Source organism: Cetorhinus maximus, chromosome 2, assembly GCF_964194155.1.
Source record: "Cetorhinus maximus chromosome 2, sCetMax3.hap1.1, whole genome shotgun sequence".
NCBI classification, from domain to species: domain Eukaryota; kingdom Metazoa; phylum Chordata; class Chondrichthyes; order Lamniformes; family Cetorhinidae; genus Cetorhinus; species Cetorhinus maximus.
The window spans coordinates 99,406,072-99,430,588 of record NC_135880.1 but is presented as its reverse complement, the minus strand read 5'-3'; the positions used below and the strand labels follow the sequence as shown (position 1 = coordinate 99,430,588).

At 40.0% G+C, this 24,517-nt stretch overlaps 1 protein-coding gene across 4 annotated transcripts in view; it reads left to right on the top strand.

Moving 5' to 3' along the window:
* The window catches only part of LOC144696200 (guanine nucleotide-binding protein G(q) subunit alpha-like), a 303,998-nt gene that overhangs the window by 259,189 nt on the left and 20,292 nt on the right, over positions 1-24,517 (top strand). For 3 of the 4 annotated variants that reach the window (XM_078567531.1, XM_078567528.1, XM_078567530.1), the window contains exons 4-7: positions 7,890-8,018; positions 8,541-8,669; positions 9,223-9,352; positions 19,169-19,322. In XM_078567531.1, the coding sequence (XP_078423657.1) occupies positions 7,890-8,018; positions 8,541-8,669; positions 9,223-9,352; positions 19,169-19,322 (542 nt within the window). The remainder of the gene's footprint in view (positions 1-7,889; positions 8,019-8,540; positions 8,670-9,222; positions 9,353-19,168; positions 19,323-24,517) is intronic. The other variant, XM_078567529.1, reaches the window with a different exon arrangement.

Sequence of the window (24,517 nt, the reverse complement as noted above, 5' to 3'; positions counted from 1 at the left end):
CCTTCACAAGATCCTAAAAACCCGGTAGCAAGAAAGGCGGTTCAACAGCAGCACCTTCTCCCAATCCAACATGTCTAGCATTGAGGCACTGATCACTTAAAACTCTGCTGGCCAGTATATGTTGTTCATATGCTTAACACTAGACTCCTGAGACAGCTGCTCTACTCGGAACTCGGTTGTGGCAGGAGACTCACCAGAGGACAAGGGAAATGTTTTGGGGAAGCTCTCAAATCATACCTGAACAGGTCAAACATTCCCGCTAACTCATGGGAGACCCTGGTTTGTGACCGACCAAAATGGAGAAGGTTCATTCAGGAAGGCACCGAACAGATCGAGATTCTTTGTCGGGAACACACAGAGGTAAAGTCAAGGAATCAGCGAGCACACAAACCTCCCAACAACTCAGCTACCAGATCCTCCACACACCACTTGCCTTGCATGAATCTGAAGATTGCACATTGAACTTATCAGCCAACTCAAAACCCATAAAACCAGAATGGAAGCAAGTCACCATGGATCCTGAGGAATTGCCTAAGAAGGAGACACCCTTTCTAAAGTGTGGTGTCCAGAATTGGACACAATACTCCAGCTGAGGCTAGAACAGCGATTTTTAAAGGCCCATCATAACTTCCTTGCTTTTGTACTCAATGCCTCTATTTATAAAGCTCAGGATCCCATATGTCTCATGAACTCCTTTCTCAACCTGTCTTCAATGATTTGTGCATTTATACACCCAGGTCCTTTAGCTCCTGCACCCCTTTAGTATTGGATCAATTATTTTATGTTGCCTCTCCTTGTTCTCCCAAATAAATTGAATCACTTCACACTTCTGCATTGAATTTCATCATTGCAACATTTGACTTATTGTCAAATAGGCAACCTGGCAGGACAGTTAGTCATGGGGTTAAAGGAAGCAATAGGGGTGTTGCCAGTATGCGTACGGAAACTGACTGTCTATGGATGATACTGAATAGCAATATTTGAAATTAGTAATAGCTGTAAACGAACCTCACTAATTTCAGTCAATTTTACATCACTGTTTGAAGAATGAGAAACAAGAAACTGGGCCCCAAATTTGGCAGACAGTGCCACCTACTGAGTAGTGACTTCAGCTTGATATACTTGTATTTTCACTCAAGACTTGACTCATTCAATTGAAATAATGCTCTTTCTAATTTTTGATTTAGCCAGTTTGCTGGAACAGGAGGGATTTATGCTATGGTGCTATCTACCCATATGTCACCTCAAGAGCACGAGTACTACGCCAGATTTTAAGCAATTACCTGTTGGAAGGAGGGGCATTGACAGCTTGATTTGCTTATTCTCATTCTATATTCTACTCCTTTTACAAAAGGGAAGGATGCTTGAAGCTGTAGATCTCCCTGTAACAAATGTTGCCACTTTTGCTGCTTTAAATGAAAGCTTTTTAGCCTAATCTTTTTCAAGGGTGTTTCTATTGTTATTTCAATATATGTTGTAATACTGCCCATCAACCCCAGCTGGTTCATGTTTCCTTTGAAGTGACTGATTTTTTTTTTGTAAAAATATACTTTATTCATAAAATATCTTCAATCACATTCAAAACCATTTCAAAAACAACATTACAAGGGTACAATCCAGGTTAAACTTTTACAAAATGTATCACCAGGTGCATCAGTACAAACAATATTACAATCATTTACAGCCTTTCATTTTGATCTGTACAGCCCGAGGGGCTCTAAACAGTTCCCAGTCTCTCGGTGCGCTGTGGTAGAAAGGTCTTAGACAGCGACCCTTCCCCATTGCGCCTTTGCGGCAGCTGCCCCAAGCTTTAGTGCGTCCCTCAGCACGTAGTCCTGGACTTTGGATTGTGCCAGTCCGCAACAATCAGTCGGGGACAACTCTTTGTGCTGGAAGACCAACAAGTTTCGGGCAGACCAAAGCGCCTCTTTCACCGAGTTGATGATCCTCCAGCTGCAGTTGATGTTTGTCTCGGTGTGTGTCCCTGGGAACAGCCCGTAGAGCACAGAGTCCTGTGTCACAGAACTGCTCGGGATGAACCTCGCCAGCAACCACTGCATCTCTCTCCAGACTTTCTTTGCAAAGGCACAATCCACAAGGAGGTGAACAACGGTCTCTTCCCCACCGCAGCCACCTCGAGGGCAACGTGCAGAGGGGGTGAGCTTCCTGGCGTGTAGGAAGGATCTGACGGGGAGGGCCTTTCTCACCACCAGCCAAGCTACGTCTTGGTGCTTGTTGGAAAGTTCTGGCGATGAGGCATTCTGCCAAATGACTTTGACAGTCTGCTCGGGGAACCATCCCACAGGGTCCACCCTCTCCTTATCCCTCAGGGCCTCTAGGACGTTACGTACTGACCACTGCCTGATGGACTTGTGGTCAAAGGTGTTTTTCTGCATAAATTTTTCCACCAGGGACAGGTGGTACGGCACGGTCCAACTACTTGGAGCGTTCCGCGGCAGCGTGGCCAGACCCATCCTTCGCAACACCGGGGACAGGTAGAACCTCAGCACGTAGTGACACTTGGTGTTTGCCTTTGAAGTGACTGATGCAGTGATACCTCATCAATTAGTATTGCACATTTAAGTTGTTAAACAGGGTTAAGCTGCTGTTGTAGACAACAAAGAGTTGCATTCTACTAAGGCTAGTCACCTTTGAAATGGTGGGCTAGACAGAATAGTAGCACTCTTCTGTTAAAAAAATATTTATTTGTAGAAATTATTGGCAAAACTGCGATGTTAGTGTATTTAATATTGGTGAGAATTGCCACGTTTTAAAAATGGCTCTACATAATTGTATTTGGATTCCAATGACCCAGCTTCTTTGGAAATTAGGGTAGTGGCTTCCCCAGTAGTTTACGTACAGGAAATGCATTGGCAAAATTTGTAATAACATCAAATGTAGCAATGAGGAACTAGTTAACAGCAGAAAAATAAGCAATCAAGTTTGACTTTTCAAAACTACCCTTCGTGAACCAATGATTACCACAAAATGAGATTGCTCAAATAATGTTAGTATTGATTTCAGTGATTTTATTTTTCTTAATTCAGGTCAGCGTATAGATCTAGGATTAGCATTTATAATACACAAATTGCAGAGTTTTAAAAAATTCATCGTAGTTACTCATAAAGTTGGTTGCTTAATGTTAGAACTGCCCGCCTGGGCTTTCAGTTGAAGACTTCATTTGGGCCTAAACTTTTGGGAATTCCCAGCTAGTGTAGAGGAATTGTGTTGTGCATGATGCATGATAGGAGTTGTAGTTTGCACCGTGAGCTGTGGAACAGCAAGGCCCAGAGTGTGCTGTGAGAACCAATAAATTAAAAATATATATAAATAAGAGGCATGAATGCAGGGGAAAATGTCAAAAATAAAAAGATTCACAATTAATTCCCAAGCTAACAGTGTCGTTTGGGATATTGTTTTTTCACTCATGGGCACTGATGATTGCCTTCATTGACATTGGGAAACATGAGCCTGGTCTGATAATAGAGAATAACGACGAATTCAGGTGCAATGAGAGACTCAACAGTGGGAAAATCTCCTGACAAAGTACCCCACGAGCAACAGCTTCATCAAGAACTAGGCATCCACCTTGGGAAGGGAGAGAGAGAGAACTTGTTCTGATCATGTAAATAACTAAAGTAGGTAAGGAAGGAAGGGATCAACAAAAAGTTTACTCACATGTTAAGAATCCAATTCAAATCCATCTTGGGAGATAAAGCAGGAAAATAAATGTTTTATTATATAAACTATTGGCAATAGGTTTTGAGGCAGGAAAAAATAAAGTTACTTGCATCTTTTATAAAGGGATAGGCAAAGGTGCCAGCTATATACTTCAATAAAATGGCTGTATTATAGTAATGGCAAATTATATTGCATTTCAGCTGGAGTGGATTGAGTTTTAAAGGCATTACCAGGCATCAGTATACTGCACCAAAAATACACAGTGAATTAGTAATCTTAGCTAAATTATTGGAGAACAAGTGACTGTTCTCCTGATCAGTAATCCCATCTTTACTATGTTTCCAAGATTAAACGTGGAATGTGCACTATGTTGTTTAGCCTCTGCTTCTTAGCTGTGAACTAAGGGAAGCTCTTTCCATACTTAGCGTTGTGAGTACTTTTTTTTTAGATAATTATGATGCTCATCAAAAGAATACTTGATAGCAAGATGATTGATGGAACTTTATTATTCAAGACTTCTTTAAACTCTTTTTGAAAACAAGCGAGTTTGGAAGCAACAACATGATCTGCTTTATGCACCTGTAATTGCAATATTTTCACTAGACATTATCAAAACTCTTACTGGCCACCCTTTGTAGCAAGAAAGGCAAAATTTCTCTTAAAATTCATTGGTTCATAGTTATTTAAAACTAAGGCCTGTAAAACTTTTGAAACATTTTTGTTTTACTTGCAATCTCTTTTTGCCTCCTTAATTCACAAAGCTGTACTTGTTGAAAACACTGACCCGGTCGGTATACAAAAGCAAGCAAATTTATCTTATGCTGAATAAGTAGTTCCAAACTTAAAAATAGGGGCCTTCTATTTCATAGCCATTGTTTCTATAGTACTTGGTTTTCACAATATATTGGCTAACTTACACAATTTTCACTAGCCTTAAAGGATTTCTAATTTAAATTATATTCATGTAAATCTTTATCTAATCCAAAGAAAACTGACCAGAGGCATCTTCTCTGGACCTCCTGCCTTTAATTTAACCAGTTCTTCTCTTCCCCCCCCACCCGCCCCCCACCACCACCAGTAATCATTGATTCCAAACTGGAATATGATACTGTGGAGATGATTGCCTAAGAATTACTCTTCGTATCTAGCATTTCTTAAATAATCAACAGATACACTAAGCACATTGTATAAATTTGTTATGCTCTTTGTAACACGTGCAAAATCTGTAGGTCAGTGGTTTAATTTTCCCCAAAGAGATTAAACCAATTCAGTTTTCTCCCAATGTTCTGTCTGCATTAACTGTGACAGAGAACAGACAAACCAGTGCAACAGAAACAATTTGTTGAAGTACACAAACATAATCCATGGAAGGCGACTGTATTGTTTTTATTCCCATTGGGAAAGCACTTAGGCTTGCCTTAACATCTTTCACAATGGTGAAAACTAAGAATGTTCAATACATTTCATCACTCTGATACAATCAAGAATTCTTTTTAAACCATTAGCTGACCAGGGGAATAAGAGAATGGAGTCTGCTTCAATTCCGAAGATACAGCTACCATTTTAAATTGCATTCACTTCAAATACTTTTATTCGTGAAACACATATGAATCTGATGACTCACTTGAACATTAGTTTCATAGACGATAAAACAACTTGTAAGTCAAGAAGACTAAATATTGATCTGAAACAAAAATAAAAATACCTGGAAAAACTCACCAGGTCTGGCAGCATCTGCGGAGAGGAACACAGTTAACGTTTCAAGTCCGTATGACTCTTCAACAGAACTAAGTAAAAATAGAAAAGAGGTGAAATGTAAGCTGGTTTAAGTGGGGGGTGGGACAGGTAGAGCTGGATAGAGGGCCAGTGATAGGTGGAGATAGCCAAAAGATGTCATAGACAAAAGGACGAAGAGCTGTTGAAGGTGGCGATATTATCTAAGGAATGTGCTAATTAAGGGTAGAAAGCAGGACAAACAAGGTACAGATAGCCCTAGTGGGGGTGGGATGGGGTGAAGGAAAGGGATCGAAATAGGCTAAAAGGTAGAGATAAAACAATGGATGGAAATACATTTAAAAATAATGGAAATAGGTGGGAAAAGAAAAGTCTATATAAATTATTGGAAAAAAAGGGATCGGAAAAGGGGTGGGGATGGAGGAGAGAGTTCATGATCTAAAATTGTTGAACTCAGCATTCAGTCCGGAAGGCTGTAAAGTGCCTAGTCAGAAGATGAGGTGCTGTTTCTCCAGTTTGCGTTGAGCTTCACTGGAACAATGCAGCAGGCCAAGGACAGATATGTGGGCATGAGAGCAGGGTGGAGTGTTGAAATGGCAAGCAACAGGGAGGTCTGGGTCATGCTTGCGGACAGACCGAAGGTGTTCTGCAAAGATTGATCTGATTAGTCTCAAAACTTTATCTATTGTGTTATGGATTCCTTGATAACTCTTCGATTTCCTATTGCTCTTTGACTTTTTTTAAGCAAAATATGTGGAGTGTCAGCCAGCTGTGCCTGGTGTAATCGCACTACTTGGTTCAATTAGACTTCCAAGATTTTGTAGCATGACTCACTGTTAAAACAGAAACTATTGTAGACATTGCCAGAGGCATTCTTCAGTGATGCAATTTCCAAAGCAAATGAAGCTGGCAATCAGGACAATTCAGCTGCTTGGCAAAAGATTGGCCTGTTTCATTTAGTGTTCCAGGTTATGATGATGCACGGGAGAGTAACGCTGCATGTCGTGCCTTGAATTCCTTTTCTTCAGTCTGATAACAGTAAAATTGTCAAACTGCATTTAATGTTTCCCATGATTTGTATGTTCATAGATTAAACATAACCATTCAAATTTTAACAGAGCCCAAATTTGAATTCTGAAAAATTTTATTTGGCTGCCCTTAATATTAAGAGTTTGTTAATTTACCAGTGCCCTCTTCTCTGGTTAATTAACTGGTGCCTACAGATGACTTAATTTATCAATTTGCTTGTATTTGTTGCTCAATCAATTTATTGATTCACTGGTGCCTGCTGCTCTATTAATTTAAAAATTCACTAATGCCTATTTAGCTGTCCTGCTTTGTTCACTGATATTGTCACAATGAAATTTTCAAAATTTTGGAGGTTTTCTTCCCATGCATAATGTTCCGGGAGTTAGTAATATACTTAGTCATGGGTACAGTTTAAAATTCTTCAGTGCTGCATTTTCTGTAACACTTCACCGTTGCAATTTCACCACCACACTTTGTTGATTTTACTTGTTATGTAAAACAGCAATAAATCAGAATTGAAGGGGTAGTGACAATGCAGTTCAAAAGTGAGAATCGTCTAGAAACAGCCAGTGGGTAATGACAAAAAGTGGTGAACCCACTGAAAATACTTCTATGCTAAAAAGAATCTAATTATTATCTCAGTAATTGAAATTTCTCATCCAAAATAAGATTTTTTTTAAAGTGCATATTTTAGGATAGTTTGATGCACTCTACCAAATGGAATATAATTTTGTCTTTAAAATCTTTAGTAAGATTTCTGCGTGAAGCTTCATCACCTCCCATAATCGTAGCCTTGAGAGTGGCATGGTTATGCAGAGCCTTATTTCTCTATCTGAAGGTGTATTCCTGCACTCTGAGTATGTGCTATATGCACAATTTCCCAGAATGGTAGTTTTTAGTCAACATTACCAGAATACTCCTGAACCAGGAATCCCTCTCATCAATACTTGAGTGTAAACCCACCTACCAGTATTCAAAAACTACCAAATCATGAGATTTCTGCTCCTGATACTGCATCATGCTGCTTAGACCTGTTTGGTTTTTATAATCTTCCTCTGTGTCTTGAACTTTTTATTTTTTAAAAAAGGTTAAGATAAAATTAGCTACACAGTTTTAAAAAAGTTATAAGAAAACAAAGTCACTAATTTATACTTTTTACATATATACATAATTGTAGAATTTAAAAATACCAATGTTCACTGGTTCAATCACTAAATCGATAACCCTGTTACAATATTGTGCTGTAAATGAGATAATAGTGTATCCTCCCTCTCACTATGAGCAACCCCTGGAGAGACCTGCTCATTCATTTAAAAATAATCAATACATATGTATTTGTTTTAATTTTTGCAGAATCTTTTCATACTTTGCTTTCCACAAATAAATCAAGGAGCTCCACCAGGGGAGCCGATGCATCATATTTAATTTTCTTTCTTATTTCACAGCTACCTTAGTGATACTGATCGTATCTCAGCACCAGATTATCTGCCAACTCAACAGGATGTGCTGCGGGTTCGAGTTCCCACAACTGGCATCATTGAGTATCCATTTGATCTGGAGAATATAATCTTCAGGTACTGATTGGGGCCTGTTGTAAATTTCCTAGGGAGCAGAAGTTGTGTCTTCCCAGTATTTTCTCGTTTAATATGATGACATACACTACCAGTAAATGACTTTATCTCTAAGTAATACTTGTAGGGTAGTGTCAGAGGCAAAAATTGAAAAAAATTACTGTCTTAGGAATCTTATATGCTCTGTGTAAATTCATCCTTCAGACAGTCTTGCCAATTCAACTAAAATGTTTCTTTATTTTTGAAAAAGAACATTTTCAGGAATTCTGTATTAAAGCAATACTGGGAAAATGGACTCTGCATTCTAGGGAAAGTGGCACAATCTGGTGAGGAGTAGGCTTAAATGTAAATAACTATCCCATATCACCTCCTTGAATAAGTGGTACCATCTTGGGGAATTCACCGTGACTCTTGTCGACAGGAGGAATGGTGATCACCACAATGTCCCCTTTCTATTTTTCTCCCCCTGTCTTCCCTCTCCAATGTCACAGTCTTTGCATTCCTGTTGTTTCTCCCTGTCTGTAGCTATCTTAAAGACTTGGACCGTATAGCAGAACCTACCTATCTACCCACTCAACAGGATGTGCTTAGAGTGCGAGTCCCAACAACAGGGATCATTGAATACCCCTTCGACTTACAAACCGTCATTTTCAGGTAGAAGAAAGTTACTAAAAGACAGTATCAGTTTTTACAACTTGGACAAAAAGCTTCCATTTTCCGAAAATCTTTGAGCATGATGTAAACGGAATTTCATATTTGTAAAGTTGTAGAAATGATTAGAACAAATGGAAAGTGCATGCTTCATAAATCTGTGAATAATTTCTGAAAACAATATATATTTAGAACATATTGTATTTTTTAAGTGCTGTTTGTGCTCATATATAAATACATAAATATATATTTTCATTAAATAGCAAAATCACTGGATAAACTAAGAAATGTATATTATGTTGCATTGCAACATGTCATCATTTGCTTAGTAAAAATTGACTGAGGTTTATGTAAAGTCTTCAAAATGAGGATGACTTAAATGATTTTTCTACACTAATCATTAATAATATGAATCTTAGCCAAATGCATGTACATTAAAATTTTAAGGACCCCTTAGCTATTATGCTGCATATCTAATATATTAACCAACTCATCAAGGTTTTCATGACTTTCTAATCTGGTTCACATACAATTTGATGTTGAATTGGTCTTTCAGAATGGTCGATGTTGGGGGTCAGCGGTCAGAACGAAGGAAATGGATTCACTGCTTTGAAAATGTGACGTCTATTATGTTTTTAGTTGCCCTTAGTGAATATGATCAAGTACTTGTGGAATCGGACAATGAGGTGAGTTATATTGTGGGTGACAATCCAAGCAGTCTTTTTTATTACATGGTTAATTTTCAATAAAGATTACATTATTAATCTTAATTTGATATGCTCCACCATTTTTAAAAAAAATGTAGCCTATGGAGCATAGAAAAACATCTAGTGAGTTAAAAAGAACACTGAATCAAAGAATTGGTGAGGATATGGTGACAAATCATTTGGTGATTTTAAGGGGTGTGGGGGGGTGAGTCTGTTGCAATCTATGTAGAGAGCAATAACTTTTTAAGATATGAGTTTCCAGTGACTGAGTGACAAAGGATCATGTGACAAGATTTCAAATTTTGAGAGTTTTACTGTAACAAACAAACTAATAGCAACAATGTCTGAACACCATTCAGTAGGCAACTACTATAGAAAAGAAATTGCCCATTTAAGTTTTAACATGACCAAAAATTCCATACCACCGTTATATGTTACACTATCCCTTAAATGGACACTTCATTCTCCAGAAACCAGTCTAATGCTATTGTCAGCTCCCAATGGCTTGCTTCTCCTCTTTTCTTTTCCCAGCCGGGTAGCTTCTAATCCCAAAACTGACTTTGACTGCGAGGGTTACACTGGAGATGCCTTCCCAATAGCTCAAGCTAGGCGAATCTTGCAGCCTCCTTTAAACTGTCACAAGCTCGGTCTCTTTGATCTAAGCACGAGCTCTCACCTGGGTTCTGTATGGTGACCAATAGAGTCAGCATTTTCTCTGATTTGCGTCTATCTCCCCCCCCCCCTTTCTCTCTCTGATTCTTACAGACTGAAAGCTGGATTTTCGCTACTGAGGTGGGTGGCTTGAGTCGCAAAATTTCCCAGCTCAGCAGACCTGCCTCAGTGGAAAGTTCCTGGTCAGACCCAGTTTTTACTCCGGGGTTGGGGGATGCGAGTGTGGTATAGAGGCAGGCCCACTGCACCTGGAAACAAATCAGAGATGTACCCAGGGGCAGCAAAGGCAGGCTGGTTGAAAGGCTGCCCTGGTTCTCTGGGACTTCATCCAAGTTGTTTTGTTAAATTTTAGTTAGAAAACACTCCCAATCATGAAACCCTATTCAAAACTTTTAACTCTATTTAAGTGTTTGATCCTTTATAAAAACAAACTTCTATTCATAACCTCGCGTCAAAGACAGCTGATCCTTTAATAAATCTTTGAGCTGTCAATGAAACTGTGAACTTAGCAGCCCCTGTTAAAATAATAGCTTGTGGAAAGCACCCATTCATTCAGACATAACGATAGCCCTTGGGGATGTGTCAAAATACAGCTATTGTAACTGGTAGAACAGAGTTTTCTTTTCAACTCTCTCTGACACAGGTAGCTGTGTATTTAATTTTTGAAGGGCTGGGGATTTAAATAACTTCACATCATGACAGTTCTACAGATCTAATCCACCCTTCAAGAGCATTTACATCTATGCTAAAAAAATTTGTGATACCCTCTCTGCAGGTTAAGGTGCTTGCTACAGTGAAAATGGGTTCTGTTTGAACTCAGCACTGAGTTTAAATGGCCCTGCTGAGTTTGGACTTCCCTCATGTGTGAGTCATGCTCTGCCTTCTTTCCCCTACTGGTGAAAAGAGGATCTGGCTGAAATGGGGGCGGGAAATCCACATCCAGTTCCAGCCGACATTTCTAAAGCTTTGTGGAGTCCCTATGATTCTCAAATCTGAGCCTGAGTATGTCTACGAGGTTTACTGAATGCTTGGAAAACCCTGTAACCTGATATTACAATGGTTTGCCATGGAATCTTCCAATTCCCAAGGCCTGACTCCATGGCAACGTCTATCCTATGAGCCTTGTATCTAGTTAGAAATGCTTATTAACTATCTTCTAGACCCCCAACTCTATTCTATTTTAGATTTACACAGTTCAACGTATAAACATTTATAAAAATTGATGTTTACCCACAATCAACAGGGCTGTTCTTAACATTGGCTACAGGTGTGAATATCCAGCCTTCTTCCCAGTAAGATAACCTAGGCCCCCCTTTAATAACCAAGCCACTTAGGCTTGACGTTGGCCAGAATTCAAGGCAGGTCACATGACCCCTTCATTCCTCCATTTTACCTTAATTTAAAGAGACAGTACTAAAACGTAACAATCTTATAAACATGTATTTGTAGCAGGTTGTTAAAGGAGGTGTGAGAGGCAGAAAGATTTAGGGAGGGAATTTAAGGGTGAAAGCTAGACAGTTGATGGTGGGCAAGGTGTTGGTACATGAGACCAGTCTGAGAGCAAGGAGAGTAGAGGGGATGGTAACATTAGAAGAGATTACAGAGTTGGAAGAGATGAGGTCATGGAATTAAACACAAGGATAAAAAAATACATTTCAAGTATTATGAGGCTGGGAGCCAATCCAGGTCAATAAATGTGAAGATGATGGTTGTGCGAGGCTTGGTGTGAGATGGGATATGGGCAGCTGGTTATGCCTGAGATGAGAAGCAGGGAAGGGAATGGGGTCAGTAATGATTTATTTATGTACTTTGTGACAAAATGTTAAAATATAAAATTTTACAAAGATTTTTCTCTACTTTATCTGGCTTTCTTGAGCTACTTGGCATAAAATTCAGTGTGCTGATGCACCGTTGCTGCTTACTATGTCTTGGAATGATAGGATATATGTAGCCCCTATACACTGCTGGACTCCTGATCTTGTGTATTGTGGGAAAACGACAAACTGGCATTTCTCCACCGCTAGGGAAGGAATTGTCAGTGAGTGGCATTATCATTTCTCTCAATATATTGTATGTTTTTTATTCTTTCGTGGGATGTGGGCGTTACTGGCAAGGCCAGCATTTGTACGCATCCCTAATGGCCCTTGAGCTTGAGTGGCTTATTAGGCCATTTGAGAGTCAAGCACATTGCTGTGGGTCTGAAGTCACATGTAGGCCAGACTGATTAAGGACTTTTCTAAAGGACATTAATGAACCAGATGGGTTTTTACAACAGTTGATAGTTTCATAGTTGTCATTACTGAGACTAGCTTTCAATTCCAGATTTTAGAAGCAGAAGTAGGCCCCTTGAGCTGCTCCGCCATTCATTAAGATATTAGCTGATCTGGTTGTATTTTGAATTCCACATTCCCATCTATCCTCTAACTTTTGATTCCCTTGCCTAACAAGAATCTATCTACTTATGCCTTAAAAATATTCAATGACCATGCCTCCACCACCTTCTGAGGCAAAGAGTTCCAAAGTCGCATAACCCTCAGAGAAAAAATTTCTCCTCATCCCTGTCCCAAAAGGGCAACCCCTAATCTTAAAATTGTGCCCTTTAGTTCTATACTCACCCACAAGAGAAAACATCCTTTTCGTGTCAATACCATTCAAGATCTTATACTTCAATCAAGTCACCCCTCACTCTTCTAAACTCCAGTGGAAACAAGCCCAGTCTGTCTCTGACCTTTCCTCATAAGACAACCCGCTCATCCCAGGTATCAATCTAGTAAACCACCTCTAGTGCATTTACATCCTTGCTTAAATAAGGAGAACAAAACTGCACACAGTTTTCGAGATGTGGTCTTACCAATATCCGGTATAACTGAAGCATGACTTTTATAAAAGCAAAATACTGTGGATGCTGGAAATCTGAAACAAAAACAGAAAATGCTGGAAAAACTCAGCAGGTCTAACAGCATCCGTGGAGAGAAAGACAGAGTTAACGTTTCAAGTCTGTATGACTCTTCAGAGCTAAAAGAGAGGTAAAAATGTGATGACATTTATACTGTTTTAAGGGCAGGGGGGTGGAGAAGGTGAAGATGGATAGAAGACCAGTGATAGGTGGAGGCAAAGGAGAGATTGCGAGAGATGTCATGGACAAAAGGACAAAGGGGTGTTGATGATGGTGGTACTGGCTTAGGTCAGAAAGCAGAATGTGATAATAGGGTAAGTACTCTGGAAAGAACAACATGAACAAGTGACAGATGGCCCTAGTGGGGTTGGGGTGGGGGGAGGAGACGGTGGTGGGAAAAAAGATTGAAAATAGGATAAAAGGTGGGGATAAAATAATGAGTAAAAATGAAAATAAATAAAAATAAGCGGATAAAAAATAAGAATTTAAAAAATGAAAAAAAAAAATTTTAAATGGTGAATATTGAAAAAAGCGGGTGAGGATGGAGGGGAGAGTTCATAGTCTGAAGTTGTTGAACTCGATGTTAAGCCTGGAAGGCTGTAAAGTGCCTAATCGGAAGATGAGGTGCTGCTCCTCCAGTTTGCGTTGAGCTTCACTGGAACATTGCAGCAGGCCAAGGACGGACATGTGGGCATGAGAGCAGGATGCTGTGTTGAAATGGCAAGCGACAGAAAGGTCTGGGTCATGCTTGCGGACAGACCGAAGGTGTTCGGCAAAGTGGGGTCACCCAGTCTGCGTTTGGCCTCTCCAGTGTAGAGGAGACCGTATTGGGAGCAGTGAGTGCAGTAGACCAGATTGAAGGCGGTGCAAGTGAAGCACTGCTTCACCTGAAAGGAGTGTTTGCGCCTTTGGACGGTGAGGGGGAGGAGGTAAAGAGGCAGGTGTTGCAACCCTTTCATAGTTCTGGGAGGGAGAGGAAGGTGCGAGGGCAGAGGTTATTCATCAAAATTTTGAAGTTGTATTTTTAGTTGTCATTTTTCAGCTTGATACCAAATGCTGGAAATATATTTCTTTCAGTAAGATCATCTGGTAGAAACATTATTTTATACTTTTTAAATTGATTTTCTGTGTTTCATTCCAACTTATTTTACACTTTGGGTCTCAGCCCACATAGGTCCTACTCCTCGAGGTGCCAACTCATGGCTTCAGAAGGATGTTCCAGGAGGCAAAGGTGTAATGGCTGGAAAAAAACAATGTCCAATAATGGACTATTAACCCATCCATCTTTACAAACCACAAAGTCTTTAGCCTGACTTTTCCTTTCATGGGCAAAACAGCAATGTGCTCAACTCTCAGCAGTGCTTCCAATCAAGTTTCCAAAGATGGAATACCTGGCAGATAAAGTTGGGAGTAAATCGAGATGAATTGTGGAAGTATAGCACAGAAACTCACTATTCTGCCTAAAGAGTCAATGCTGGTTTTGTGCTTTGCTCGAGCCTCTTCCCACCATTCTTGATCCAACTCTTACCAGCATAACTCTCTATTCCCTTCTCCCTCACATACTTAGCTAGCTTCCCCTTAAATGCCTCAACCACTTCTTTGGTAGTGAATTTCATAGTCTCACTACTTTGGGTGAAGTTTCTTCTAAGGTCCTTATTTGATTTCTTGGTGACTATTTTATATTGATGGCCTCTCTATATCTATTCTATCAAAACGTTTCATAATTTTAAAGATCTCTATTAGGAGAGCCCTTAACCTTGACCCAGCCTGTTCATCGTTGGCTGATGGTATAACCTTGTTTTTCTGGTATCATCTTTGTAAATCTTTTTTCCACAATCTCCAATGGCTCAATATCGTTCATATAATATGATGATTAGAACATTATAAGTACTTACAGCTGGAGACTAACCTGGCGTGAGAATTGGAGGATCATTACAGAGACAAGATCACAGAGTAACCGGGTTTGGGAAATAAATATTCCAAGATATACAACATTTTGAAAAGACATACAGAATAGAAAAGGAAGAGTAGCCCTGACAATAAAGGATGACTTAAGGAGAGTAGTGAGAAAGGATCTTGGTTCAGAAGGTCAGGAAGTAGAATCACTTTGGGTGGAGATTAGGAATAATAAGGGTCAGAAAATACTGATGGGATTAGTTTACAGACCCTGTAATAGTATTTATACCATTTGATGGAGCATATTTGGAGATATGTGGAGCTTGTAACAAAGACAATGTAATAATCGTACGGGACCTCATTTTTTGCATAGACTGGAAAAATCAAGTTAGCAAAGGTAATCCGGAGATAGGTTTGTAGAATACTTTGGCAACAGTTTCCTAGAACATGCTACTGGAGCACCAATGAGGAATAAAGTTATTTTATATCTAGTAATGTGCAATGAAACAGGGTTAATTGGTAATCTCATAGTAAATGCTCCTCTGGGGAAAAAAGTGATCACAATACAATTGAATTCATATTACATTTGAGAACAATATACTCTAATCCCAAGCAAGAATCTTAAATTTAAACAAAATCAATCAGATATCCTTGAGGGGAGAGCTGAGCAAGGTTGAGTAGGTAAACAGATTAGAAGTTATGGTGGTGAATAAACAGCGAGCACTATTTAAAGAAACAGTTCAAAATGTTGAACAGAAGTGCATTCCATTAAACATCAAAACTACAGCCAGAAAGATTGATCTGTGGTTTAGTAAGCAATTTAAGGATAGTACTGGATTAAAAGAAGAGACTTATGTTGTGAATAGCAGTAAGCCTGAGAATTGATTCACTGGGACCAGTGTAGCAGACTTCGGTAATGGATGTTTGGGATACTGAGATGGGTAGGGGGTTGGCAGGCATTCCTCCATTGTGCACAGAGTTGCCAAACAAGAGGGACCGCTGCAGCCTGCAATAAGGCCACCAGGATTCACATAATATGGCATGGGTAACCCCTGCTGCTCATAAAATACCAGTGGGGATGGGAGGAGACTTGTAAGTGGCCATCCATTGGCTACTGAAGGGCCTCAATCAGCCCAAGGGTTGGGCTGACGACCACCCCCCCCCCCCCCCCCCCCCCCCAAAATCACTGGTAAAATATACCTGATTTACCCCCTTGCCAGGACAACCAATTTTACATCACCAACCCCCTTCTTTGCCCCACCCGCCAAACTTGCCAGCCCACTCTCCAGGTGGAGTGAAGGGTCATAGATTTCCAGCTCTGAATTACCCTACAGTTTTGGTCTCCATATCCAAGGAAGGATATACTTCATTGCAGGCAGTACAGCAAAGGTTCACTACATTAGTTGTTGGGATGAGAGGGGTATCCTATGATGAGAGGCTGACTAAATTGGGCCTTTACTCTCTGGAGTTTAGTAGAATGAAAGGTGAAGTAATTGAAACATACAAGATTTTGAAAGGGCTTGATGGGTTGACAGGTTGAGAGGTTGTTTCCTCTGGCTGGGCAATCTAGAACATGGGAGCACAGCCTCAGGATAAGGGGTTAATCATTTAAGACTGAGATGAGGAAGGATTGATCCACTCCAAGTGTTGTGAATCTTTACAACTCTCTGGGGTAGAGGATTCTAAATGCTCCATCATTGAGTATACTTAAGGCTCAGATTAACAGATTTTTGATATCTCGGGGAAACAAGGGATATGGAGAGTTGAGGCAGAAGATCAGCCATGATCATATTGAATGGGGAGCAAGCTTGGGCAGCAAGCTTGGGCAGCATGGTCAACTCCTGCTCCAGTTTCCCATGTTCTGTGGGTATTATTCCCAAGTGTAGTTTGACCAAGCTTCATTAGAATTTTGGCACAACTTCTCCACTTTTCAATTCTATCCTTTTTTTAAAATTCATTCATGGGATTTGAACATCACTGGCTAAGCCAGCATTTATTACCCATCCCTAATTGCCCTTGAGAAGGAGGTGGTGAGCTACCGCTTTGAATCACTGCAGCCCATGTGGTGCAGGTACACCCACAGTGACAACTGAATGGCAGAGGGCATTGAAGAGTCAACCACATTGCTGTGGGGGGCAGATATCCTTCCCTAAAGGACATTAGTGAACCAGATGGGCTTTTATAACAATCAACAATGGTTTCATGGTCATCATCACACTTTCAATTCCAGAATTTTTATTGACTTCAAATTTCACCATCTGCTGTGGTGGGATTCAAACCCTGGTCCCCAGAGCATTACCCTCGGTCTCTGGATTATTAGTCCAGTGACAATACCACTATGCCTTCCCCATGTCTGTCTAGAAATAAACCGTAGTGCATGGTTCACTTTTTAAATTAACTTATTAAGCTGCATCACTACATTTAAGGACATGTGCATTTATGCTCCTAGATCCCTTTTGCTCCTCTATCCCATTTAGATCTTTGTTTTCGAAGTAATGTGAGGCCTCATTTCTTTTTTACCAAAATATCATACCCCTCACTTGGTGATGTTGAAATTCATTTGCCAATTATATGCCAATTTGCTAATATCTTTTGATTTGTTGCACTTCTCCTCAGTCTTGACTTATTCCCCCAAATTTGTGTCATCTGAAAACTTAGAAATTGTGTTTTGTGTTCCAGAATCTAAATCGTTGACATAAATTGTGAACAACAGTGGCCCTGGAATAGATTCTTGTGGAACCCCTCTTTCCACCTTCTGCTACTCTGAACAGCTATCCTTTATCCCTGCTCTTTGTTTTCTGTCTTGCAATCAGCAAGGAATCTATTCTGATTACCCCTTGACTCTATAAGCTCGGAATGCTCTGACTTTATTCGTTAGTCTACTATGTGGCAACCTATCCATAACCTTCTGGAAATAAATTACATCTACTGCATTACGCATGTCTACTCTCTCTGTTATCTCTTCAAAGAATTCAGTGAGGTTGGTCAAGCAAGACTTCCCCTTTTTGAAATCCATGCTGACTATTCATTATTTTTTGTTTCTAGATTTTTATTTTACTTTCTCTTTTATTTGGGATTCTATTATTATTCCTACTGATAAGTCTGTAGTTCCCTGGACGTGATCTATCTTCCTTAAATATAGGTATAATGTTAGCTATCTATCTGTCAGTGCTCTGATACTACGCATTTTTCTTACAGAAAATTTAATTTTGTATGATAGTCCCTCTGCTATCGCTTCCCTAGGTTCCTTTAAAATGTACAGATGCAATCCATATGGAACAAAGGTTTTAACTTCTTTGAGTTTGATTAGTTTATGTAACATTTCTTTTGACTAAGAGGAGGAACTTCCTTAATCACAAAGTTTTCTGTCATTTATATGACTGGAATGCCCTTTCATTAGGTAGTAGAAATCTTATCCGTCGAGTTCTGTGGAACGTATAGAAATGGACGTTGGGAAATAAAAACCAGTTCAGGTACATAGCCAACCAAAGTCTTAACAAGGTGTCATTATTCATTATTAAGATTCAGGGGAGGAACAACTGTTGATGACAAAGAGTGACATGATTCCAGTGTTCATTGAGCTGTATCCCTTGCATTACAGCTATTCAGGGAAGGTATAAAAATGAAGTGCCCTGGTGGATGACAAACAATATTCTACCGTATCTGAATGTTGAACTTCAGACAAAAAAAATAAGGTTGATCATGATCTTAACATGTTTTTTCTTATTGTATTATGATGTGTGTGTGTGCGTGTGCATCTATAAATGCACCAGGAAAAGAAAAATTATTATTTATATCATTAGCAGTTGTAAGGTAACAAAACTGGTTTTCCCAGTTTGAGTTAATCTCCAATGTTTGTCTAAACCGACACCCAAAGATGCCAACGTAAACAGGAACACTAGTGGAGATTTTGCTAACCACTGGAGTAGTTTTGTGTGTGTAGATATATTTACATGAATTCTGACTATTATACATCACTTGTCAGCAGTACTCTGAGACCTAATGGAAAAATGGAATTGTGGTTGAGATCAGCCATCTTAACTGAATGGCAGAACAAACAGGCTTATGGGGCTGGATGGCCTACTCCTCCCTATGTTCCTAATAGAGGTATAGTTCCCGATAATCTTGTCCTTTTAAATTAATCAGTGGTTATTATACGTCACTTTTCAGCAATGCTCTCATACATGGTGTCACAGATGCGTTATAAAAAATATATTGTTCCCTCATTTGGGCTTGAATCAATGCCTACAGGAATAAAATTTGTGCTTCAGACTCGTATTTTTATACTCCTGATTTCTGAACTTAATCTGCTTCAATGTAATTTATTCCAGAATCGAATGGAAGAAAGCAAAGCACTATTTAGAACAATTATCACATATCCCTGGTTTCAGAACTCCTCAGTCATCCTCTTCTTAAACAAGAAAGATCTCTTGGAGGAGAAGATCATGTATTCTCACTTAGTTGATTATTTCCCAGAATATGATGGTGAGTAAGTTGTATTTAAAATTATCGCCCAATAACTTTAATAGAAGTATGGCTGGATTTTTTTGTACATAGACTGGATATGAAATTTTGAAAAGCAGTTTCTTGGCAATATCCTGCTAATTATTGAAGCAACTGATCAAGTATTGGGATGTATTGAATTGGAATCACTGTCAGCTCTTAAAAATCCTTTGGTTGCAGGGAATCATGATTAACACTGTTTACTTTCCTTTTAATTTATAGATATTAAATTGATATGACAATGAAGCATGTAGAAATTACAACATAGACATGCTTTTTGGCCCAAACAGTCCACATTATTTATTTAATTATCCTCCAAGTGAGCAGTGATCTTAATACCATGAGCTCTCTCTATTTCTGTATCCCTATATCGCCCTTTCTATTCAACCACTTATCTAACCTAAGAGAGGATGAAGATAAGGGACTTAGTGTCCACAGCTCTGTGGGTAGAGAATTCCAAAGATTCACCACCATCGGACTGAAGAAATTTCTCCTCATCTAAATGGCTTGCCCCTTATTCTGAGACTGTGTCCCCTAGTCTAGACCCCCCAACCAAGGGAAACATCCTCCCTGCATCTACCCAGTCAAACCCTGTAAGAATTTTGTACAATTTAATGAGGTCATCTCTCATTCATCTAAGATCAGGAGATTCCAGGCCCAGTCTCCTCAATCTCTCCAAGTAGGACACATCCTGCCATCTCAGGAATATGTCGGTGAACCTTTGTTGCACTCTGTCTATGGCCAGTATATCCTTCCTTAGGTAAAGAGGCCAGAATTGCACACAATACTCCAGGTGTGGTCTCATCAAGGCTTTATACAACTGCAGCAAGACTTCCTTATTTCAATGCTCAAATCCCCTTGCAATAAAGGCTAACATGCCATTTGCCTTCCTAATTACTTGTTGCACCTGCATGTTAGCTTTCAGTGACTTATGAACAAGGACACCCATGTCCCTTTGGACATCAACATTTCCCAATCCCGTCCCATTTAAGAAATACCCTGCATTTCTGTTTTTCCTACTGAAGTGGAGAACTTCACATTTTTCCACATTATATTCCATCTGTCATGTTCTTGCACACTCACTAAGCCTGTTTAAATCCCTTTGAAGCCTCTTTGCATTCTCCTCACAACCCCACCTATTTTTGTCATCCGTGACCTTGGAAATATTATGTTTGGTCCCCACATCCAAAATTGATATATATTGTGAAATCTGGGGCCCAAGCACTGATCCTTGTGGTACCCCACTAAATTCACAGTCTGCCAACTTGAGCATGATACGTTTATCCCTACTCTGTTTTCTGTCAGTTGACCAATCCTCACTCCATGCCAGTATATTATGACCAATCCCAGGTGCTCTAATTTTGCCTACTAACCTCCTTGTGTGGGACCTTATTAAAAGCCTTCTGAAAATCCAAATAAACCACATCCACTGGTTCTCCCTTATCTATCCTGCTAGTAACATCCTGAATAAAATACCAACAGGTTTGTCAAACATGACTTCCCTTTCATAAATCCACATTGACTCTGCCCAATCATACCATTATTTTCTAAGTTCCCAGTTATCACATCCTTTGCAATAGACTCCAGCATTTTCCCTACTACTGATGTCAGGCTAATAGGTCTGTAGTTTCCTGTTTTCTCTCTCCCTCCTTTCTTAAATAGTAGGGAGAGAGAAAACATTTGCTGTATTCCAATCCACAGGCACTGTTCCAAAATCTATAGAATTTTGGAAGATGATCATCAATGCATCCATTATTTCTACAGCTACCTCTTTCAGCATTCTGGGATGTAGATCATCAGGCCCAGGAGATTTATCAACATTTAGTCCCATTAATTTCTCCAGCACTACTTCTTACTAATACTCATTTTTTCCAGGTCCTCAATCTCACTAGCCCCTTAGCTCCCCAGTATTTCAGGGAGGTTTTGGTATTTTCCTTCGTGAAGACAGACACAAAGTATTTGCTTAGTTTCTCTGCCATTTCCTGATTACCCATTATAATTTTTCCATTCTTTGCCTGTAATGGGCCCAAATTTGTCTTTACTAACCCTTTTTTTTACATACCTATAGAAGCTTTTATAGTCTGTTTTTATGTTCCTCCCTAGTTTACTTTCATGTTCTATTTTCTTTATCAAATTCTTGGTTCTCCTTTGCTGAATTTTAAAATGCTCCCAATCCTCGAGCTTACTTTTTTTTTTGGCAACTGTATATGCCTCTTCCTTTGATCTAAAACAATCTTTAGCTTCTCTTGTTAGCCGTGGTTGGATCACATTTCCTGCTGGCTTTTTGTGCCTTAAATGTAAATTTGTTGCAAACAATGGTATTAATTATTTAAAAGCTAGCCATTGCCTATCTACCGTCATAACTTTTAATGTGATTCCCCAATCTACCTTGTACCTTCATAGTTTTCTTTGTTTAGATTAAACACCTGAGTTTCAGATTGAACTACATCACTTTAAAACTTCATGTAAAATTCTGTCATATTATGGTCACTGTTCCCTAAAGGCTCCTTTACAATGAAATTATTAATTAGCCCTTTCTTATTTCATAATACTAGATCTAAAATAGCCCAATCTCTAGTTGGTTCTTCAACATACTGTTCTAGAAAACCGTCGCTTACACATTGCAGGAATTCACCCTCCTCAGCATGAGTGCTAAATAGGTTTACCTAGTCTGTATGTAGATTAAAGTCCCCCATGATTACTCAATTACTCTATTACTCTTGTACATTCACCTCTAATTTCCTGATTTATACTGTGCCCTACATTACCGCTACTATTTGGTGGCCTGTAACAACTTCTACCAACGTTTGCTGCCCTTTGCTGTTTCTGAGCTCCACCCAAACTGATTCTACATCTTAATCTTCCGATCTAAGATCTTCTCTCACTAATGTACTGATTCCATCCTTTAACAGTGCAACATTACCTACTTTTCCTTTTCCTTTTTGTCTATCCTTCCTAAGTGTCAAATACCCTTGAACTTTCAGTTCCCAACCTTGGTCACCCTGCTGCCAGGTCTCTGTAATGGCAATTATGTCATATCAGTTTACTTCCATCTGTGCTGTCAATTCATCTACCTTGTTGCGAATACTGCATGCATTCAGATAGAGTGCCTTTAATTCTGTCTTATTACTTGCGCAATCTCTAGCCTTAACTGCTGACGCACTCTTATGTTTATATGCTCTGTCCCTTCCTGCAACACACTGATAACCATTTCCTTTATTGCTGTCCTGCTCTCTTACCACCTTCTCTCTCTTTAGTTTATCACATCCTCCTTCACCCCCACTATTTAGTTCAAAGCCCTCTCCGCTACCCTAGTTATACAACGTGCCAGAACATTGGTCCCAAGACGGTTTAGGTGAAGACCGACCCAATGATGCAGCTCCCACTTCCCAATACTGATGTCAGTGCCCTGGGAATCAAAACCCATTTCTCTCACACCAATCTCTGAGACATGCATTTAATTCTCTAATCTTATGTACCCTATGCCAGTTTGCTCGTGGCTCCAGTAATAATCCAGAGATTAACACCTTTGAGTTCTGCTTTTCAATTTAGCCCCTAGCTGCTCATACTGTTGAAACAGAACCTCCTTCCTGGTTCTACCTATGTTGTTGGTACCTACGTGGACCACAACCACTGGACCCTCCCTCTCCCACTGCAAGTTCCTCTCCAATCCAGAGCAGATGTCCTGAACCCCGGCACTGGGCAGGCAAGATAGCTGTCTGGACTCCTGCTCTTGGCTGCAGAGAACTGTGTCTAACTCCCCTCACTATACTGTCCCCCGCTACCACCATAATCCTGTTAGCTGCCCCTGCTTGAATGGCTTCTTGTACCATGGTCAGCTTGCTCATCCACTCTGCAGTCCCTACTCTCGTCTGTACTGGTATAAGCACCTCAAACCTGTTGGACAATTGCAAGGATCAAGGCTGTTCCATGCCTGCTGCCTTGGTCCCCTTACCTGCTTCACTTGCAGCCACACCCTCCTGTCCCTGACCACTAACCAAAACAGAAGACCCTATCCTAAGAAGTGTGACTGCCTCCTGGAACAAAGTGTCCAGGTAACATTCCCCTTCCTGATGTTTTGCAGTGTCCAGATTTGGCCTCTAGCTCAGTGACTCTGAGCTGAAGCTCCTCAAGCTGCAGGCATTTACTGCATACGTGTTTGCCATGGATCACGGTGCCGTCCAGGAGTTCCCATAGACCTCTTCCTAAAGTCCCCAGCATCACAGATGCCAATCTTCTGCCAATTTGATTCACTCCTCGTGTTATCAAGAAATGGCTGAAGGCACTGGATACTGCAAAGTCTTTGGGACCTGACAATATTCTGGCAATAGATACTGAAGATTTGTGCTCCAGGACTAGCTGCGCCCTACCCAAGCAGTACAGCTACATGACTGGCAGCTACACGGTAATGTGGCAAATTGCCCAAGTACATCCTGTAAACAAAAAGCAGGACAAATCCAACCTGTCCAATTACCACCCATCAGTTTACTCTCAATCATCAGCAAAAGTGATGGAAAGGGTCTTCGACAGTGCTATCAAATGGCACTTGCTCAACAATAACTGCCTAACAGCACTGTGGGTGTACCTATACCACAGGGATTGCAGCTCACCACCACCTTCTCAGGGGTGACTAGGGAAGGGGAGTAAAGGCTAGCCTAGCCAGTGAGGCTCTCGCCCTGTGAAAGAATAAAAAAACACCACAAGCTCTTATTTTGTGAAGTAATCTTTGAGGTGGCATCTTGTGCAATTCCTTTTGGAAATCTAAGTACACCACATCTTTGTCCACCCTGCTTGTTACTTCAAGGAATTCCAATAAATCAGTTAAACACGATTCCCCTTTCACAAAACCATATAGACTGCCTGATTGTATTTTAATTTTCTCTATGTCCTGCTATTACTTCCTTTATTAATGGATTCTAGCATTTTCCCTATGACTGACATTAAGCTAACTGGCCTGCAGTTCCCTGTTTTCTGTCTCCCCGCTTTCTTGAAGAGAGGTGTTACATTAGCAATTTCCCAATTTGTTGGGACCTTTCCAGAATCTGTGGAATTTTGGAAGATCACAACTAATGCACCTACTATCTCTGAAGCCACTTCTTTTAAGACCCTAGGATGAAAGCCACCAGGTCCAGGGGACTTGTCAACCTTTTACTTCAAATAGTTTTCCCAGTACCTTT